At 34.3% G+C, this 23,785-nt stretch overlaps 1 protein-coding gene across 1 annotated transcript in view; it reads right to left on the bottom strand.

Moving 5' to 3' along the window:
- The window catches only part of LOC143914929 (uncharacterized), a 218,411-nt gene that overhangs the window by 164,919 nt on the left and 29,707 nt on the right, over positions 1–23,785 (bottom strand). Inside the window, exons 2-3 of the mRNA XM_077435339.1 lie at positions 9,829–10,468; positions 7,579–8,014 (exon numbers count right to left, since the gene is read on the bottom strand). Coding sequence (XP_077291465.1) covers positions 7,579–8,014; positions 9,829–10,115 — 723 coding nt within the window. The 5' untranslated portion in view covers positions 10,116–10,468. The remainder of the gene's footprint in view (positions 1–7,578; positions 8,015–9,828; positions 10,469–23,785) is intronic.

Raw genomic sequence — 23,785 nt, 5'->3', positions numbered from 1 at the left:
GGAACCCTTTCAACAATGAAATCAGATAAATTGGCAAACTCTGATAGGAAACGATCGGAAAAGTCTAAACACACCTTTAGAAAACTCGAAATCCTCAGCGGTAGTTATCTAGGTTAGTGATATAGGGTTTGTTTGGATTAACAAAAAAAATTATAATTGTTTTCTATTGGATTTCTAAATAATTCTAGTTGGAAATTTTCAGCGTGGCGGGTTTTCAACAGAAAAGACGTCAGCACTCAAAGAGTTAATTAATTGTTAATTTTGTGTTCTTCGGCATCTCGAAATTCAGCCAATTATGTAATAAAAAAATGCTACAATTTTTAGAATTAATTGTCTAGGAAGACGCATTGGGGTTTATCTGTTAAAAATAAAAATAAAAATAAAATAAAATTTGATTTGACAATATTTTCATGTGGTTATCGGTGTGATTTCAAAATTGCATTTGACACGTAATTTTTTGTTCGACTAAATATTCTCAAAAACTACATCGAGAATTAAGAATTTGACGTAGGGTCAGTCTTAGCGTCGCTTGCTATAAAAAACTTCGTAGTGATTTATCACCTGACAAATAGTTCAATGATTGAGCAACTTAATTGAATCGGTACACATTTGTTTTAATGAGGCTTTCGCGCGCATAAGTCAAGCGCATTGTTTACGAGACGTTCTTAGAACTGGCGGGTCGCAAAGATTTTGAATTTTGAAATTTTATGCAAATACGTATATTTTCGCGAAATCTTGATTTATTAATTATTATTAGCAGAATGCCTCGACCGCCTGCATACAATAGCAAAAACCCGGCCCCAAACAAGAAGACACATCCGGGGAAAAAGAGCACGTATGGTGACCTTATCTCCCCATCCCACTGAAGAAGCAAGGCAAAGGTGATCTTTCCGAAATAGGTATATACCGAAATGCTAATGACATCATTCGGATTATTGACAAGTCGTGTCATCTTTGGTAGATCGTAAATTCGAACGTTTACGATCAACAAATCTGCGCGTCGAGATTTTTCTATGGGGATTTTATTGATGATTTTGAATACATATTTGACAGCGTAGGTGAAACCCATACAATTCGTATTGCTAAAATTCTTCAAGTTTGGAAACATGATTGTCCGATTGATTTGTCGTATAATATTACGTCGTGGCTGGTATGTAGTATGTATATGTAAATAGATGTGTATAATAAAATAGATTCGTGAATAAAAATATGATTCATACGATTAACAAGTGAGCAATTAAACATTATTTAGACATCAAAAATATTACGAATCTATGTTTAAATTTAGTTCAAAGTAGCACTTCTAGTGCATTGACACCGGTCTATAATTGAATATACATACTTACATATTATATCTATGCACTATGAACAAAATGAAGGAATTAAAAAAAAACACAATACACTCTCGATTTTCCGAGTGTGGATTATCCGTACATACATAAATCCAGAATCCTGCAATTATTTTTGATAAAATAAATCTTATTGAAAACAAAACTTACATATCAAGATGTACATACATACATACATATGAATGTTAATCCATTAAAAAAAGGAGTTCATCTTACAGAAAAAAAAATCAAAAAATTCATTGAATATGAAGAGAACCTACTGAAAGTGAAAAATTTAAATTAATGGCAAATTTACAATGTCGATAAATAAAACATCGAGAAATGTTTCAAGTAAACTAGAATTTCTATGTACCTATTTACATATACATATGTGTATACGTTACAGTGAAAGTATATTTCAAGTGAAAATATATTTTCACTAATAAAAATTTATTTTCACGAATTCAAGCAGTGATTCAAGCATTCATTATTTGATACATTTGTATCAAATAATGAATTTACAACGTTTAACTCTATAAATTTAACCCTAACAACCCAATCTTAAATGAATAGGGCCAACCCTTACTAACCTAACCTATCCTAACGCTTAAATAATACCAACCCTAACAATCTAATCTTAAATGAATAAAACCAACCCTGAAACGTCAGTGAAAATATATTTTCACTTGAAATATAATTTCACTATGACATATACACAAAAGCGGAAAATGTATTGGAGTGAATCGATCACGGAGGATAGCTCTTGGGAAAACTTCTTTTGATATAAGGAACGATAATTAAAAAATCACAGATTCTTTAATGGTTTGAATTATCCATGCCCCTCTGTAACAAATATCCGATCGATCCCTGATTCAATAACCCAAAAAACCTCAAGTTTCGTCGCAAACATGACAAGCTCGACCCGAAATCGAATGAGTGATCGAAGAAGCAAACAGGTGGAGCGACAAACAAAGTCCTCAGATCACAAACATATTTTTTTGATTTCGCAAACACAAATATTCATAAAATATTATTCGCCCAAACATATATATGTAAAGAGGTTTAAAAGACATAAAAGGCACACCCGCTTTTATAAAAAAAAATATCATGTTCTCAATTTCGAAAACAAAATTTGCAAATATACAGCTTTTGTCAAACGTAATTTGAAAATAAATAAGGATAAATTTATTTACGCCGTACCGCTCGCCTAAAATCATTATAAAAAGTTACGCGAAAAATACATTAAAGAAAATCACTTTGCAAAATACACAAATCAAAGGAATAATTTAATGAGAATCATTTTGATTGACGCGTTCAATATGTACGTTGACATCTTAAGGTGGGTACCTTTTTTTTAATCAAACGGGTGCCATTTTAATTAAAATTGAAACGCGTTCTTGTTTTATCATTTCGAAGATTACTACGAAGACTTATCTCAAATTTGCCCGTCTAATAATCATTTTAAGTGGGTAAGAAAAAAATAAACTAATACTTCAAAAATGTCGATACACTTTTCGATTAAACAGAATGTTAATTTGTTTAAAATCAATCCCACCTGACTGTATTTGAATGTTTGGTCCTTTGAGATGCTAAATATGGCCAGAGCCATTTAAACTCCAGAGCTTTGATCTTCACTCCGATTCTGCTCCAACATTAATACGCTATTACGAACTCCCTTTAAAACTTTTCCTTTCGCAAAGTAATGCAGTCTGATTCACCTATTAAAAATAATTACAACTTTCTGATTCAGATAACTGTTAAAGCGTATTCAGTGAATTTCTGATTCCCTTCATAATGTTATCTATTGACGAAATCGCTTTTTTTTTTTGCTGCATATTGATGAAGAGGAGTTGTAGAAAGTAATACGAAAACTATTATTTTAATTTTCTTTCCTAGTCTTTCAAAATATATCGTTATTTGCATGTGATGCAACTGATAAGCTTCGCTTTGCGCTGGGTGTACATAGAACAACAAATTTAATACAACATTTGTGAGGAACCATTTCAAAATAGTTGAAAGCATCTAAACTGAAAAATATTATTTTATTGTCTATTAAAATATTTTCCGAGAGATATTTTTCTCTACAAAGTTTGAACTCCCGACCTATCTAACCGTAGAAAATAAACTGACACTGTGACCAATTTAGCTACTACCCTAGTATTATGAAAATAGAATGACTGGAAAAAGAGCACATTACACAACAGATATGAATTTTCTCGTGGAAAAGTGTAGACATTTTTCACCACAGCAAAGGTCGATAAACATATAATACAAATATGTAGTTCGCACTAGTTCTGAGAAAGACGTCGCGCCAGCACAGTATCCTCGCCTGGGGGTCACGGGGTTAAGTGCTTTTCTTTGTCTCCATACACAAAATGATAAATTTCCACAGCGAGCAGGGGAGAAAGAAAGTAGAGCTTTTTTCCGATCGCACGTCTCCATGTCCATATCGTCAGCAGCTAAACCAGAAGCGTTTGTGGGTCGTGGAAAAATATGTTAGGGATAGACGTTGTGCCACACTTAACCCAATAGTAGCGGTCGCAAATTGGGTCACACGTTCACTCCCGGACACGTTGCACATTATATAAATTTATTATTTCTATATTACAGGAATAACAAAGAATATATTTACTTATTTATTGAAAAATCAACAGACCTCAGATGTAGACATTCAAATATGAATATATGTATGTACCTACATCAGTAGTGTTACCCTAATGATTTCCATGGGTTTCCGAAAACCCGTTGATAGAATTCTAAAAATTCAGTTGAAAAACTTTTATTCAAAAAAATTGTATTCGATGGTTACAACTTCGAAAAGGTTGCAGTCGATTACATAGCAGGTGAAAAGAAAAGAAAATTAACTGTCAGCCGTTCAGTGTGTCTGAAGTCTGCGCTCCAAATCATCCTTCCTAGTAAATTTAAAAGAGAAGCTTGATAAAAAAAAATTATGTAGATTTACACCAAATGGTAATTACTATAATTAAAAAATATATATTAAATAAATAAAATATAAATAGTATTTTATAGAAGTACATATATTTGCATATTTTTAATGCTTTTAAATTTTCTTTTATATACATACATACATATAGTATGATTGTATGTTTTTAAAATTAATTTTACTTTGGTTTTGAGATATTAAATTTTAAGCTATGTATGTATTTGAAAGACTGCGAACACTTACTTGAAGAGTGTCAAAAATTATAATTAGCGACGTAAAAAAAATCAAATTACGTTTTGTTTTCAAATTTAACAGCAAGTGGATTTATAGAAATAAGCATTTGAAATATTATAAATTTATAACATGAAGAAAATGTGTACGAGAAAAAATTTCATCCAAATCTATTACATAAAAATTGAAATTTATATTTATTTTAATTTGAATGTAAATTTTCACGTTATAGTGCCTCGGACGAAAAAATACATATATATATATATATATATATATATATATATATATATATATATATATATATATATATATATATATATATATATATATATATATATATATATATATATATATATATATATATATATATATATATATATATATATATATATATATATATATATATATATATATATATATATATATATATATGTATATATAAATTGGAAAATTAGGGTGACACCACTGCCTACATACATAGCTACTTGGGGGATGATCTAACTACCACTGCTTCGAGAAAATTTTCAAAAACCAAATTTAGAACTTTCAAAAATTGACACATACAGTCGAACACTGAACATTGCTTACTAACCCCTCCTCAAAATTGAAATGAAAAAATGGTTTCAGCCTGTCACGGGAACTATTTTTAGATACCATCTATCAAAAGGGGTAAAAAAAAAAACAACAACAAGACTTAAATACGCAGTGGAGGAAGGCTAGCTACATACTCGTAGTAGGTAGAAAGGCTCGATTGGTATTCAGACGATCGACCCACCCATAAATAGTTGGCTCGTCTGAGGCGATGGCGATGGCGAAAGCTGGCCGAACAGTAGCTTATATGGACATATCGGTGCAGCGGCGTCTGAGACCGTTGACCAAAAACAGATATGGACCTACCTGGACGTGAGCAGCGAGCAGTAGCTGGGTCAGGGCCGCCCTTCCGAAGTGCAAGGTTTGAAAAACGCACCAATTTCATGCCCATATGCATACATTACAAATTACAATACAATTACGACTATGTAAGGTAGCTTGTGATCATTTCACTCCACCCAACTGCATGTACATACCCACTTTATGACGCTTTTGCTCCGATGATGTGATTTAAGTGCGAATTACGCGACCGTTAAAGCGCAAAATAATTACACAGTCGATTCAGTTATTGGGCGACCGTTCGTGAAGCTATCATGAGTCATGGGATGTTGAGTTAAATTGTGCTGTTTGGACTATGGCATTGTTGTTTCATTGCAGGTAAATAAACTATGTAGTATACTATATGCACGACAGCAAGGGTGGTGTGTGAAACTTGCTCCCTTTAACTGTGTTCTTCAAAAGCCTACCTGTATCAATGAATCAACGTCTGCATCTACATATGTACACTATATGTTCAGCCCGATTATGTTATGGTGCGTACACACCGGCCCAACGAAGGCAAGCGAGGGGGATTCGGCAATGGATACCACATATTCGGTGGCTTTAGCATTTTTTTTGGTTAATCAAACGCTTGTTGGGACCAGTGGCGTACAAAGTATCGAAATAAAAATTAAATATTAAAAATTAAATTAAAAATTTAAATAATTATAATTATTATAATAAATATTATACATCATTATTATATTAAAATTAAAATTAAATATCAAAAGTTAAATAAAACATATACTTTAAAAAAAAAATTCGAAATTGACCAAAAATTAGGGTTCAGTGATTACATCCCAATTGTGAATCGCTACCAGGATAACCGCCGCTACGAAAATCGCTCGCACGTGTCTCCTGTCGCACAAAAATTCATCGCACAGGAAAATTGCCTTACAGAAAACTGCCCAAATCTCGTATAAAAAAGCATTTGTTGAGCAATATTTGGGCAGTTTTCTGTACGGTGATTTTCCTGTGCGACAGGGAAACCAGCGCGGGCAATTTTCGTAGCGAACGGTTATTCTGGTAGCGATTCACATTTGGAATGTAAGCCGTTTACCAAAATTAGATCATGAACAATCTTATACGGGTAGTCGTAGACTTGCGACGGTTCGACTTCAACGATTCTCCGAAATTTTTTTTAATATAATAATTATAATTTTAATTTTGATATTTAATATTTAATTTTTATTTTAATGTTTTGTACGCCACTGGTCCCAACGAGCGTTTTTTTAACCAGAAGAAATGCTAACACCAACGAAAGTTTGGTAGCCATCGCCGAATCTCCTTCGCCTGCCTTCGTTGGGCCAATGTGTACGCAGCATTGCAATCCTTTGAGCCATCTAATTGAAAACATGTTTGTAGTAAATAGTCAAATTCAAAAATACATTCTACAAAAAGGTTTTTCTTAAACGAGCCTTATCAGTTATCAGTAATCACCCTTCCATCAGTGTGTAACGGGAGGCGAGATGTATTGGTGGGTCAGAGGTAATGAAGGGGCTTAGAAGGGAAGAAGCCGATATCTGAGGATATGAAAGAAAATCCCATATACCCAAGAAAAACCCAAAAGAGCAAATAAATATTTCACCCTTACCTACCCCTTAACACGATTTATTATAGCATGCAACCTATTTACGTTATAGGGGGGGGGGGGGAGAAACTTAATTATTATAAAATCTATAAAACTAAAAATTCAAGTCGTACACCATAAATATTTAACTAAAATTTTACATGTTCTTGAACGTACCTATGTATGAGATAAAAAAAAACAATTTCAAATAATATGATTCCTATGTTCTTTTGCTTATTTTTCTCTTTTGCTAAGAAACATCAAAATGTTATTTTTGTGCATTATTACCAGCAGCAAGAAGACGGCCGATTCGCGCTAGCTATAATTATCCTCCATTGTTATCGCAAAACGAATAAAAGCAAATAATGCAAATTTAACACGGCGATTGTTCGCCACTGACTGCTTCGACGATTTTTGTCGCAAATATACATACATACATACATAAACCGTCAGTAGTTTTGATGATGATGATGACAACAACAACGACGACGAAGAAAATGGCGAAATACGAAAAAACGAGCACAATGCACAATGGGGCATTTAGACAAAGACAGAAATTTACAGTAATTGAACAATTCATATAATATTATGCTTACCGTCGCTTGAGCACCTCTCGACTCGTCCTCGGTCGAAGTAACTACTTTATCACATAGGTTGTCGTTTATTTTGATCACAGAATCAGTATCACACGTTGCATGTCCGTTTACGTTGACTACGTCGCCACTACCGTTTAACACTACATTATTATTGGAAAGCACTTGGAGATTTAGTAAATTGGCCGAATCTAATAAAGCGTCGTCCTGTTTAGAATGCACTTGATTACTATAACTAGGTTTCGAATCGGAGTTGGGACTCTTCGCCGGAGGGGGCGAGTCTCCCGTGGAAGAAGCCGCGGCTCGCAGTCTCGAAGTCTTCGTGGTCCTGACCTGTCTGGGTGTTGGTGATTCTGAGGCCTTCTTGGTGGGCGAAGCCGCCACCGGGTCCAGGTCCTCACTTTGAGCCTTCTTCGCCAGTAACCTGCTGTCAATCGATCTAGTTAACATCGAACACAAATTTACATATACTCACTAAAGAAACGGTTAATTACACTACTGACCAATAATTGGATAGTTAACGATCTGTTGATGACAAGTCTCTAATTAAACCCAATCGAGAGCTAAAAGTTTTATTTGGTTGAAAATATTGAAATGTAACAAAATAAAGTGAAAAATTTAAGTTTCAATACAACTTCAAAGCTGTCATCATGATGAGTTCCAAAAAACCGCCGCGGAAGAAAAAGCCAATTTTCGATTTTTTTACAAATAAAAATCCGGTTGACCGGCTTTCAGAAAATTAAGATATTTTTGAAGTTTTAAATTTTTATATCGAAAAACAGATTGTAAATATATATTTTATTTTGCAAAAAAATAATTGCTTATAAATCAAATTGAGTTATTAACATTATGAACTTTCATAAGATCATTATTACATATATGTATGTATATTATTATTACAAATATCACAGCGGTAAAATGGCAGATCTTGAATACGCACAAATATTTAAACGATTTAAATCAGCTACTAACAAGAAGAACGCGCAAAAATTACAAATTATGGAAAACCCAATTTGCCGAAATTTTGAAAGGCCTTGTGTAGGTTATTGAAACTAATTTCAATAATATTTTATTGGTTTATGACCTGGTCTTCGTCCATTATTAATCTAAAAGCCACCGCTAAGTGCCATACCTTTTTTGTTGTTCAAAGAAAGTTTGGTTGCAATACACATTTTTTTATCTTTAATAGAAAATTGAAATTCATAATTGTTAGTTTTCACTCATTCATTTTATTATTTTTGGGGTCTTAACCAATTCAGAGTTTGTGCCGTAAGATAGACCCCATATTCTGATATGCTAAGCGGAACTTGACGAACTTTTAAAAACAGCAAGGCGGCAGAATAGGCGTTATGCATCATAAAGTACAGTCCTGTATGAATTTACAGTCACTATAAAAGTTACCATTGAAAAAAAGTTCCACCACTTTGCCAACCCTGTGATACATCTAATAGGTATGGATATGGATACTTACCATTATAGAGCAATAGCTTTTACCCGTTCTCAAGTTCCAAAGAACCGTTTTAAATAGACTCCATATATGGTAAACCCAATTAAACCCATCAATATAGAAAATACCTAACATGAAATAGCTCGACAGACTTGCAAGTTGCAACTGCACAGAAGGTGCCTCAAGTACGTACATATGTTTTAAAAATCAATAATGGATAGTTTTTTAAATATGTTTTTTAACTATCCGGATATTTAGCATGACCATTTCATCGCGGGGACAACTTGCCGATAGATTTCATGCAAATATTTTTTATCCACAATATTAATCTTTAATTTTTATGATGACTGTACTTTTTTAAATGTATAGCCAGCAGCATGGCTCGATGGTTGGGCTTTTGCCTAGCACCGAGAGGCGCCGGGGTCGATCTCGTGAGTTGACCTCGATTGAAAAATAATTATTCTGAATATATCTGTAATGCTGGATAATGGTCAGACTTGGATATTTGTGACTCCAGGTCGATCGTTTCCTATCAGAGTTTGCCAATTTTTCTGATTACGTTATTGAAACGGCTAAATACCTTCCTACCTACTACGTCACCACTATTTGAGTATGATTAATGTACAGTAAAATTTATGTACAGGTTAAATTCATAGATGTCCCCGCGATAAAATGGTCATTCGATGAAATGTTCTTTTACGGATCGCTAATATAATACATATGTACATACATACATACATACGTTGTTTTACGCCACAAATAAATTAGTGGATATTTAATTTCATAACTTTAAGATGAGGTGTTACCTAGCGGACCTCCTCGGCTCCCACGTAGACTGAGCTGCCAGCTGCTTCCTCCTTTCCTCTTTGTATTTGCGAATCCTCTCCATCTTGCCGACATCGTTCATCGCCGAAGAACTCATATCCTCGTCGTTGCCAGGAGAGAGTCTCTCTTCGATCGCTTGTTTCGACGCTTCTTCTTGGCGAAAACTAGTCTCGACTTCCTGGACCGTGGCCCTCCTTTCGGGCCTCCTCCTGATCTTCCTCTCCTTAGCCCTGGCACCGTTTGAAGCCTTCGTCAAATCATCAGGCATCCTCGACCCGACAACGCTATTTTTCGCTCCCTGCGTTTGATCCACCTCATCGCCGACAACAGCGCATCGGTCGCGTTTTCCCTTGATGTGTTCTGGAAACTCGATGATCTCGCCGAAACCTCTCGCGATCGCCTTTATGTCGGCGAAGAAAGGCTTCTCTCTGTAGAATTTTGAATTACTCTTTTGCTGCGCCTGCTGTTGCTGCTGCTGTTGCTGCTGCTGCTGCTGCCGGACCACTGGGGCCTTTTTCGAAGGTTTGACCGGTCTGAAGGCGGACGAGGGGTGAGAGATAAGCAATCGTCTCGTCGCAGTCTGACCTTTCCCGTCGTCTCGATGTTGGTCCTGGACGTTACCTGCAAAGATAACACAAGCGATTGAGTACAATTGTTGATGTGACAAAAGACACGACGTGAGCAAATTCCATCTACAATAGGTTGATCGAACAAAAAGACGCGAGACGAGAGGTCAACGCGTGCTATTTGTGGATCGTTTCGACTATATATAGCAGACGGGAAGACAGACGTTCGTTACATTACAAAAGCCATACATGTGCCGCGAACATCAATCACTCCATAATGGCGAAAACAACCATCGATCCGTCCGCGAAAATTAGCACCAAATCTAAACATGTACCGCACTAACCCGCCTAAACTGAGATTCTTTAACTGGGTACTGCAGAACTATTATTAAATTAAAAAAAAATCGTGGGTCACGACCTTTTGGTGGGTCACAAGACGTTTTCTAGATCAGCGATTCTCAACTGTGAGCAAGGTTTCGCGAAATAAGTTAATAATGGAGGAAAACTATACAAACCAAAACATTCTGACTAGGGGTTCCAAAAAACCACCCAAAAGAAAAAGCCGGTTGACCAGCTTTCACCGGTTACAGAAAATTAAGATTTTTTTGAAGTTTTAAATTTTCATATCCAAAAAAAATATTATATTATGCAAAAAAATAATTGCTTATAAATTAAATTGAGTTATAAACATTATGAACTTTCAAAATAAGATCATTATTACATGTATATTATTATTACAAATATCACACCCGTAAAATGGCAGATCATGAATGTGCACAAATAATTAAATGATTTAAATAAGCTACTATCAAGAAGAAGAACGTGCAAAATTCGAAAGGCCTTGTGTAAGTTATTGAAACTACTTTCAATAATAATTTATTGATTTATGACCTGGACTCCTTAAATAAATACACGCCTATTCCCTAAAAATGTTTGGATCCAATACTCATATTTTTTGTTCTTTCATAGAAATTTGAAATTAATAATTTTTGAAACAATTGTTTTTTGAAAGATGGTCAAAAAGCCGGTTTTTCGGTTTCGGTTTAAGCCGGCTTCGAAGCCCTACATTCTGACGGTTAAAGCGTACTGATAATCGTTTTTGTACATTCATGCATCTTCATAAATCTTAGAAGAATTATTGCCATTTCCAAATAATTCTTTGGAAATGGCAATAATTCTAAACACAATATGCTTTAGATCATCGACTTTAGAGTCTTTAATTAATACTTTGTATTAGATGTATTATGAGCATTTATAAGAATTATAAATAGGTTTTTGAGCTATTTTTCCTATTATGCTGTACATTAACATTAGAATAATATAATACTATGATTACTAACAAAATTAAATTAAAATTTTAAAATAGAAAATGATAAGTAGATCAGTAGCTATTAAGACAGATATAAGATGTATTGTGAACATAATTTCGTAATAATAAAAAGCATTTAAAAATCTAAAAAAAAGGGTAGTATTGACAACCCTTCGATTTTATCGGAACTTAAATGTTGGACCTATTGCTGCGAAAACGTCTGCTTTTAATATGTAACTCGTCTCTTGTAAAGGCTATCCGGTTCACAGCCTTTAAACAGATTGAAAAGTCAAACGTCAAACAGAAGCACATTAACACGCGAATTCGAAACTCTTCACAATTTGCAGTAATCGCAGTTAGATCGGAATCCGTATCCGGTGCAAAATTGGTAGGGTACCATTGACATTGACAATCAATTCACACGGTGTATTTGAACTCCTTCCTTATGACGATGACGTCGGAAGCACACGACGGAAATAATAATACTAAAGCGGTTCAAAACGGTGTTTGTATGTACTACATACATACTCATACGTATGGTAATCGTTGACCAAATTGACCATTTCCTACGCGATTCTGCGGGACTCTCTTATCTTCGGGCTACCGGACACAACCATATATGGACATACATATAAGCCCTTATAAACCACCTACTAAGCATGCATATCTACTACAATGTATAACAACCACGCTCTAACTACATATGTACATACAATATGCATAATTAATATTGAAAAGCGGCGTTAATTAAATTTCCCCGTACTGAATCATATTCACACTAAATGTAAATAGCGGTGTATAAACCCTAAGATTAATTGAATTTTAATTCCGCGTATTGTGTATTAATTGTGAGTGAGTGTGCGTTTGTGTGTGTGTGTGTGTGTGTGTGGGTGTGTGGAAACTGAAAAACTGTCGGTTTCAAATTTGTTCGGTATTGATTTTATGGTTCCACTTTCGGAACTGTTAAAGATCCGCGTGAATCGCGTGATAGTGGTCCATTTCAAAGAGATAAACATCAAAGTTTGATTAAAAAAATATTCAATGAACTAGAAACTCACGCATGATGAATCTGACGCGTTGAACGATTTCGTGAATATGTTGACTAATATACCCAGGAAAATTTGGAAATTGAATTTTTTTATCCATATATACGTATGTATTTATATTTAAAGCTTCACACGGTTTCATTTTTATGCGAGAATATAAAATATTAAAATTTCACGTAAAAATTTATATATAAATATATTCTTCAAGGTCAAAGCCGCGGTACACAGTGAGACAAATATTATTCATGTATACAAAAAATAAAAATTTAGCCTGTAGTTTGAGACTTGGAATATATAATACATATGTACACAAAAAAATACAATTCATCTGCAGGTCAATTATCACAGATATTTCCCTCCGGTTTATTATTATAACTGTGTAAAATATTACGTGTTTACTAAAAAAAATCTCCCCTTTCTTCTTTCCGCGTGACATAAGCAAACGATACACAAATACCAAATGCGCATCGAAATATCAGAAGTCAAACTTATCGAAATTCAAATTCAAATAACGGAATTCATTGGGGATGTTACATATATAATTCGTTGACAAAAACTTGGCTTTTAACCCTAAACTTCAAGAAATGTTCTGTATTGCACCTAGGTTACAAAAATCTTACTTTAATCTACATAATTGAAAATATTACAATCAATAGTGTTTAACATCAACTAGACCTATTTATCGTGACTATTTGTGACCTCAAATGGATTAATTTTATTGTGAACAAAAATGTTACTCTTTTTTTGTATATTATCTAAGGTTTAATCCAGCCTAAATTCGAATACGCTTTTATATAGTACATGGAATCCTCATTTAAAAAATATATATGTGTACATACATATATATATTGAAAGAGAATTACTAAAATACCTTCCGGACTTTCGTATAATGAGAGGTTGAAAATAATGAATGTCACCACACTAGAGACGAGAAGAATAAGAGACGACTTAATCAAAGTCTTTGAAATATTAAATAATCATTACAATTGTCCAATCTCTTTATGTTCAATGACAACTTAGAGGACACTCTCAGACTCCTAAAAGAAAAATTTGAATAATTTATTACAGATTCCTTCTTTTCGAACAGAGTAGTTAAAGTTTGAAATAGTCTTCCCAGCAATGTAGTAATTTATTAAAATCTTAATTTTTAAATTAAATCTTAAAGGGTATTTAGAATTCTGCTTTTCCTATATCTTCATGTCTTTCTACATTTTTTGTTTTTTTAGTTACTGATCAAATTTTTTTTTTTGGTAGACGGATTATTCCGCAAAAAGCAAATTCGCGCATGTCAATAAAATCTGGATCACGGAACATCTGACACTCGAGTTTTTGTTAGTACAATATTTCGCGTGGAGTTTTTGGGTGCCAAATGTTCCGTGATCGAGATTTTAGTGACGTGCGCGAGATCGCCTTTTGCGGAATAATCACCGAACATTTTTTTATCTCTCTGTATGCATTTTTATTTATATTTCTTGATTACTTTTTGCTCTCTTATTCTTTTTTTATTTTTTCATTTAATTTATTATGTATTTGTATAAGTCAAACCAATTTGGATCTACCGACTTTTTCGTCTCCAACAAATATGTTTACCACTTAATCGCCATAAGCGCACCGGTGCGCGCTCTTTCGTGTTTAATACTATGACTCGAAATTAATTTTGGTTTTGGTTTTGGTAAAACTATGACTCGAAATTAATATGAAAATATCCTGTGATACTAATGAAATTGAAAAAAGTCAATATTATTCCTTAGTTTGTTATATATTCAAGAGGTGTCAAGAGTTGGCACTAAACAAAAACATAAAATAATCCAATCGGTTTCTAAAAACGCGTGGCGATTACGTGGTTAAATAAATAAATACATTTTAAATCTTATTACTTTATTAATCAATTATTGCTTTAGAACGATTGTTTCATATATTTGTTTCATTATGTTAAACGACACACCAAAGATAATAATCAGCGAATAGAACAGAACGACTGGGCGCGTGTCAAGTGTCAAACAAGCCGTGTAGGCCGTAACAACCTAAAGTACTACCAACGTCTTCTTACTTTCGCTTATATCACGATCAACTATATGCGAAAATTCTTAATGGTTTTTCTTAAAATAATTATGTTCTTTTATCAATTTTTGTAATTTAATAAACTGTTGATTTTCCCAACAAAATAAATAAATAAAACATTTACAACAATATGAGTGACCTAAATATATATAATATGAGAATCTATAAAGCAAATTTTATAAAATATAGAGTGAAAAAGACATACATATGTAGTTATAGGCATTTAAGCAATTAAAGCTAGATGACGGCGAAAACGGATATTCACCAAGAAAACGCCGAAGCGGGCGCAGTAGGCGAACAATGCGACCGAACATTTTGGGCGATTAACGTCAGGCACATATTTGTCGGAGAAATTTCAAACGCGTCTAAAACGATATTTTTTCACCGTCGTAATGGCGGACGAAACATTTACTTATATTGATGACCAAAATGAGCAATATGGCAAAGAACGGATAAGAGGCAAATTTTTTTCAGAATTGTATTATCATAAATGAAACATAAAAGAGGTTTGTAAAAACACATAGAAAAGCAGCAAACAAACTCCAAAAAAAACACACACACACACACAAAAAGCAAACACAAACCCATTTTCAACACAAAACGTCGTCGAACACGAAATTGAACACACGAACGACACTGATATCCGACATCCGACAATCGGAGCGTGAAGGATCAAGGTCGCGCGTCACGATTGGTCACGTTTTGGCGCGCTCTCCACCGATTGGCCGGACGGCCGGACGGCTGTCACAGCGGGAACCAATGACACTTCGTCGAGCCGTCACAACGAGTCCGTCCGCCGTCGCAAGCGGTTCCGTCAATATTGTCGACAGACATCATAAAGAACAAACCAGAACATACATACATAATAGCCCGCAGTAGGGCTCGGTTTCTCGCTTCGCACTCGACGGCGCCGAATAATTATCTCGTTCTCTATGCGGCCGTAACGCAACATCACGGCGAGTCTACCTACCTACATATGCATGTAATCCGGAGATCTCGCAACAATCTCGAACCAAACAGTGAACCACTTAAAAATGCTCCCGGTCACGGAGCACAGACAATCCGCGTGAGAGAGGGGGCTAGATCACAATGTTGCATTGTCTGAACCAGAGCTGTAGACTCCGAGTCGTATAATTGGATACTTTTTGGGAATTCCGACTCCAAGTCGTACACTTTTTATAATATTTTCTGTTCATGACGCAAATGACATGTGATTCGGGATGTAGTTGACCAATTGTAGTCCCGATAAATATTTGGATTCGTACGGGATCCCTCAAAATGGCCCCGAATCAAAATACGTTTTGAAACATGCATGCAAAATTTCAATTAAATACCGGCATATAGTGATGTTCTAAGCTAGCGATAACCACCAGTAGGAAATAAGAAGTCGTTTGTAGGTACGCGAAAAATAATAAAAATGGCGTATAAACAGTGGGATCATCAAGTTTGTCTTCTGGCTAAAAGTTCGTACTAGTATTTATTCTTATTTACACGAATTTGAATTGAATTAATAGAGCTAATATATTAAATTGTCTTTATATGAGAATTAAATAAAATTCCACTTAAAAAATCATATTTCGACTATTCTTGTGGATTAATAACAAAAATTCTATTGATAACTGGCTTACCTCGATAAAATAAACGAATTTTTGTTATAAATCCACAAGAATAGTCGAAATATGATTTTTTAAGTGGAATTTTATTTTATTCTCATATAAAGAGAATATAATATATTATCCCTATTAATTCAATTCAGATTCGTATAAATACGAGTAAATACTAGTACGAGCTTTTAGCTCGCAATTTTACCGATTTAAAATTCAGCACACTTCCAATTCACCCTTTTAAACGAAAACAAAAAATAAGGTGGCCAGAACACTATCCCAATAAACATGTTTCAATAGAAAATACTCAATATAAAATAGTATTAAAAGTGGGAAAAAATCCCAAGTGAAAATACGTACTTTTGACTTTTGATTTGAACTGGACGACTACTAAAGCTAAAAAGTACTACAAATGAAAGATAAAGTACCCGACTATAGATTCCAATGTTCATTTTGAACAGGAAATTGAAAGATTTTGAGACATTGACCGAACAAAACGAAGATATAGAAATATCACGCGATTTAAAAAAACACATATATCTCCGAATCTCGTGCCAATCAACATTTTTTATTACCAGATACGTGTTTACTGGGCATGGATCTATAAGAAAAGTCATATCTCGTCTCTGAACCATTTTTCGAGTCGAACAGTGTTATACAATACAACAGCATTACAGTATTCAGGCTGTTTGACTATTACGTCTTGAGCTATTTGTGGGGACTATTTCACCAGGCCCATTTCTACTGAGCTATTTCTTCGGGGCTATTTCACCGAGGCTATTACATCGAAGTTATTTCATCGAAGCTGTTTTGCCGAGACTATTTTACCGGGTTACTTTATTACAACATGTAAAATGATAGGAATGGAAAATAAAAGTGGTCCATTAGCGTTGCGTGAGAATGACACAACATTGCTGGTAGTCAAGCTTGAAGAATTGTACGAAAGAAATGGAGTTGGGAAATTCTAAGGGTGCTTTCACACGAAACTATTTTTTGCCGCAATGTTTGATCTTCGCGCAGCGAAAGTGATTGCATGCATCAACATTTTACAAAGTTTTTCACAATTTTGATTAATTGTGTTGCATGTTTAATGTAAAATTAAATTTAAATTGAGTATGTATGTGTATGTATGGTTACATATGTAATTGCATATTAAATTTATTAGTTATGGTGCATAAGCAACAAAAAAATGTAGGTATGAATCGGAAAATATGATTTTGGGTGCAAGGGGATTGACCGCAAACGATGACTCATTCCGTCATTGTTCTCAAAGAAAAGCGGCCTCTTGGGATAATAAATTATAATTGAAAAATCATTTTTCACACATATGTATAAGTACATCTGTACGTACATATGTAGTGTGAAAATAATGGCAACTATTTTTGCCAATTGACGAATAAAAGTGAAATTCCCTACATGGAAACAAGTTGTCTCTTCAATCTATTATATTATACATACATCCACCAAAATTAAATTCAATTAAAAAATTTAAATTAAATATCAAAATTTAAACTATTATTATTATATTAAAATTAAAATTAAATATTTAAAGTTGAAAACAGAACATACACAATTTAAATAAATTTTCGAGATTGAGCTAAAATTAGATCATCAACAATCATATACAGGTAGTCCTCGAATTAAGAAGAACTACTTTTTAAATGTCGATCTTTAATTTAAAACACACTTCGTCAAAAAGTACCGCTACTGTTTACATATGACAGTGCGTCATATGATAGTGGGTGTGATCGCTGCGTGTTTTGCTGATCCGCACAGCTATCTATTAGCTAATTTTAATACCATAATAATAGTTTTAATTTCGATATTTAATTTAAATTTTTAAATTTAATTTTTATTTCGATACTTTATACGCTACTGGTCCTCGGTTTAGCAAATACAAGTACAATTCTCACTCAGTACGTACTCTATATAAGGATCGCATATGAAATATATTTGTATATTACAAATCACAAATCCAAAAACAATGACCCGTTATCATCAACACTGGCCGGCCGAAATAAAATAAAAATAAACAAAAAGCATCAATTTCAGCCTTGTGTCCGCATTGTATTGTTTTTAAGTCGTTGATAACATCCGATCGGTAGACAGTTCGTCTCTCATTTGTGTCAAGTACACAACACGAATTAATTGACATTCTCTCGAATTAAAATGACGAATATGTATACTGAAAATATGCTATCAGGTTGCTAGTAATCATGCTTAGTAATTAGACATACATAGCTCACGATTCAGAGACGTGCGATCAGTCGCACGTGACGCTCTTGCCGGCCGATGATGATCAACGAACCGTTCTTACAGTCTATCCACAAAATACACAGTGTATTCAAGATAAATTACACAATAGTAAAATTAACGAGACAGAATAATTTGCAGCGTGATGGTAGAAGTCGTCCAATTACGAAAGCCCACCCCCACTCTACGGAAGAGATGCGCAAGCCTGAATTACGTACTGACTGTAGGTTTTGCGCACCTTTTCCGAGGAGTAGGGGTGGGCCATCGTAAACGCAACTAAATGTTTATTAGATATACATAAAAGTTGAAGCGTAATCATACAAAAGTTCGAAGGTACAAAATTTTTATACAGTCTCTATCATCACCAAAGTGTAGTTTGATTATTTTGTCAGATTTTTAAAAAGTTTTCGATGCATTCAAGAGGAAAACATACAGACAAACACGCTACGGTATACGATGAAAATCGGGATTTTATTCTTAAAGTATCTCAACACGACTCCATGTATGTACATACAACTGTGCACAACAGAATCCCTGTTGGATGTCATCAGAATAGACTAGTGGTTAGCATATAATGCTTTGAACAGAGTGGTCACGGGTTCAAATCCCACTGGCTTCTGCTGGCGAGACCTTGGATTTGTGACTCCAGGTCGATCGTTTCCTATCAGAGTTTGCCAATTTATCTGATTTTCATTGAAACGGTTCCAACAAATAGGCAACCTTACCCATTTTCTCGCAAAATCTCGAGTTTTCAGCAATCTCGAATTGTATAAAATGCTGCAGATTTACAAATTTGACCATAGACGTCTCTGTGGATATTAATTGATATGAACTTTGTATAATACTAATAATATTTGTATTAAATGTACAATGTTTCTGGCCAGGAAGGCGCATTAGAGTTACCTGTCAGGCCTTCCAGGTATAAATGAAAAAAATAAAATAAAATCACAGCGTGTGTGAGATGTTCGTCTACATACGCGTTTGGTTCATAATGCTCTATTTTCACTGTGTAGAAGCCTTTATCACAATCTTTTTCTAAAAAAAGAAATAATACCGATTTTCGAAAAATGCTGAAATGTTTCACATTCCTTTTTGAAAGAAGGCAAATCAAAATCAATAAAAAAAAAAACCAACAGATTTACAATCAGCTATTGAAAGTGTGAGGAAAAAATAAGCTATAAGCGAAAACATACAGCGATGAACGGCACACCGCGTGCATGGCTCTTCGCCGTGGGTGGTCTCCTATATTTCTTCAAATATGGGATACACCGTTATCGATCACTTTCAAGCAACGATAAATACAAGCATACAATTTGACCAAAAGAGGTCCAGAGGATCATTGTGGCCGGCACGACACTGAATAGCACGCATCATTTTTTTCGCATGTTTAAAAGTATCTTAAAAAAAACCCCCGTGCCACATACACCCCTGTGTGATTTCGCCCATAGAGTCGTCGTTCGCCTACGAGAGACAGTAAAACAGAAGAATCAAGCGATGCCAATTCAAAGTGAAATTCCAAGTAAAAGTTTATCCAATCAGTCCGCTAGACTCTAGAGCACAATCAACCAAAAGCCCACTGCAGACCAAGTATCGACCAGCACCCACACTCCAGCTGAAAGCCCGCCACTATTCTTACCCAAGTGGTAACAGTTAGTACCCACTACACGTGTGCGCCAATTTGTCACTCTCAGCCGCGAGAACACGCGACTACATTTTTTGCTAAACTCAGCTAAATACAATAGTAGGTAACCATGAGAGTCATGTTAGTCTATTACGATACGAAAATTGATCCGACGTGAGCACAACAAGAGTTGCTTGCGGTTTCGCCGTGGCACCTGTGTGCCTCGAATTTCACAATAATTGCAAACCGACGAGTATCATTTTCATCTCAAGTAGAGCATGCTGCGGCCGACCAAGCCACTACGCGCGCTAACATTTTAACGCGGACGTGTCATACAGGCTTTATATTGAGAGTCAAAGCAACACAATAGGAATAATACTTATATTCAAAGACCGCGTAAATAAAATTATATCATTTATTCTAAATGGCTGGATTTAGGAACTATCAACGAAATTGGGATGATTCTAAGAGATAGCATATTTTCAGCAAACAGCCTGGAATTCAATTAAGAAAATTTTCTTAAATTATACTAGTGGTGCTATCCGGCTGCGCTCGGTTCCGTTTTAGCACCAATATAATAAAAGTTATTTGAAATGGAAATGCAGTCTAATAATGAGAACCGTCTTCATTTGTTTTTTTTATTAAATTTATTAAAAAAATTAATCCCAAACGTCTTTGACCAATCCAGCCAATCAGAAACGAATTTAACGACAGCCAATCAGACACGAATTACAGATTTGACCGACAGCCAATCAGACCGTTTCGGTTTTATATATTTTTTAATAAAAATATTTATGTAGAAGAAAACTACCCTGACCTAAAATTTCAAGGCACTGTGCAAACTCTTTAGCAACAGAAAAAAGCAATGAAAATTTTGACGCTCGAGTTTGTTACTTATCGGCTTTCATGAATTTCGTTACATTTTCAAGAAAAAATACGAAAATACGTACAAAAAAAATATATTTTTAAGAAAAATAATGATATTCATATAATATCATGCGCACTAATGGATGGTATAACCATTGAATATATTAAAATTGTTTTTGTCACATTACATAACACAATCATGAAAGTAAACCTTCTTTACGAAGGGAATAGTTTGATTGTATCAGAAAATAGGGAATAGTTTGATTGTAGGGAATAGTTTGATTGTATCCGGGAAATCAGAAACCCTAATTAGAATATAATATTTATCATAGTATATTTATTTTAATTTTTATTTGATTTTACATAGATATATGCCAAGAAGGCATGACAGATAGACAGAACCCAATGCGCCTTCCTAGACAATTAATTACAAAAATATTGCAGCATTTTTAATACATACGTAAATCACTATATTTGGAGAAACTTTAGAACACGAAATTAACAATTAATTAATCCATTAAAACATGTATGGATTTAGATTTGTACATAAATATTTACATATTGTAAATATGTAAATGAAATTCAGATATTTGTGACAGCGGTTAGGACGATTTTTGCCAATTTGAGGAATCGTTTCAACAATGAAAATCAGATAAATTGGCAAACACTGATAAGAGACGATCGACTTGGAGTCATATATATTCAAGTCTAACCAGCCGTATTAAAAATAAGCTCGGTATCGAACCCAGTAATCTCTCAGCGCTATACATAAACGCAATAATAATCTATATACAATATATATAAAAAGGAATGTCTGTGTGTGGGTCTCGAATAGGCTCCTAAACCACTAAACCGATTACGATGGAACTTTCAGGATTTGTTGTATGCACGTCCGGGAAGATTACTGTGAAAAAAAAACGGAAACGGAAACGGGAAAAACGGGAATGAGTGTCATTGCAAAGCAATAATTTCAAATGTGTTCACTGCCTGTGTTTTTCCGACAAATGGGAACGGGGACGAGAATGGGAACGAGAACGGGAACGGAAATAGGAACGGGAACGGGAATTGCATGCGTTATTATGGCATTGCAACGCATGTAGGGTTCAGCTAGTTATATAAATAAAAATGTCACTGCACAATTTGCTGTGTAGAAGCTTTATATACATATATTTAAAATTTTGGCCCAATCCTAGCCAGATATACATAATTTGTTTATTAATATTATAATTTAATTTGCCAATTTCAAGTAGCACGAGAATTTACTAATAATTATAAAAATAAAACAAACTATTACGACTAAGAATAACAGATGAGCCCTCATCGTGGATTAATGAAGACGTTGCGCAGCACGAAACTAATTAGCCAGATGCGTTGATGAAGACAAAATCAAATTAAGCGCTTGTGGCTCAACAAAGCGTTCAAAGGGTCAAAAGCGGAGACTGCGTTAACGAGACTCTCATCGCGATTAAAATTTGAATAAAATTACATATTCATATTTTGATAGATGAATCGAATTTGAAATTTTTAGAAATTTTCTCCACAGACGATTCGCACATGATTCGAGACCAATCAGACCGAGAATCAGGAACATCGGAACATCGGAACGGTCGACCGGAAAAAGAAACGAGTCGATGATTTCGATTTTTCCAAAGTGCATAGTTTTTTCGCTTTCGTTTACCTAAGGTCAATATTGTGCGCGAGCAAACTTTTGAAAATGCGTATAAATCAATATTGACGTCAAAGCTCAGTCGCATCGTTGCGTAAAGAAAAAATATAATTTTAAAAACGTACCAATATTACAATAATGGTTCGAATAAACACGAAACGATTCGATGTCGAGTATTAAAATCGGATTAGAGCTATTTGTGACGTTTACTGTGTACAAAGATAATCGTGTAAAAACAATATGGTACAAGTCACGAAATCATGTTTAATCGCTTGTCGACAAATTCGTTCATAAATAAATATTATATGTATACCTACTCGCTGTTGACATTTTTGATTTGTATAGTGCAAATTTGATGAAGATTATTATGTAGACACGCTATCAAATAACGAAATTATTATAAGTTAAGTTATGGCAATTGAAGTCGAAAACATATCTAATAAAGCTGTAAAAAATATGATAGACCATATTCAAAACGGTTCTATGTACATATGTATGTATGTATTATATAATGAAACGGGTCAAGAAAAAAAGATGAAAATTGCGAATTCACTATGAAAATATACTCCCACTGGATTATGAAAATATATATTATAATATAAAACACTCTAACAACCTGAAAATACATAAATATCACGAGGCGTATGAAAAATGACATAATCTTACGCCTACCATCCTCATTAATTAATTTAACAAACATCGAAACTCGAAACAATATACATAAATAGACTCGTTACTTTTAAATATTTGGCGAAAAAATCGTATTATTATATAAATTCCCATTAAGAAAATTGTGTTTAAAGTGTCACCCTAACAAGGCTACAATTTAATATGATCGATTGCGAACCAAAGAAAGAATCGACTTTGCAAACCGGTGTTTTCCTCGGAAAATGACAGATTATGGCATTGTTCTCGAGAGTCGCGCAATTTGAGGAAAACTGTTCG

Source organism: Arctopsyche grandis, chromosome 7, assembly GCF_051622035.1.
Source record: "Arctopsyche grandis isolate Sample6627 chromosome 7, ASM5162203v2, whole genome shotgun sequence".
Classification (NCBI taxonomy): domain Eukaryota; kingdom Metazoa; phylum Arthropoda; class Insecta; order Trichoptera; family Hydropsychidae; genus Arctopsyche; species Arctopsyche grandis.
The sequence above is the reverse complement of the archived record's forward strand: the minus strand, read 5'-3'. Positions and strand labels throughout refer to the sequence as shown.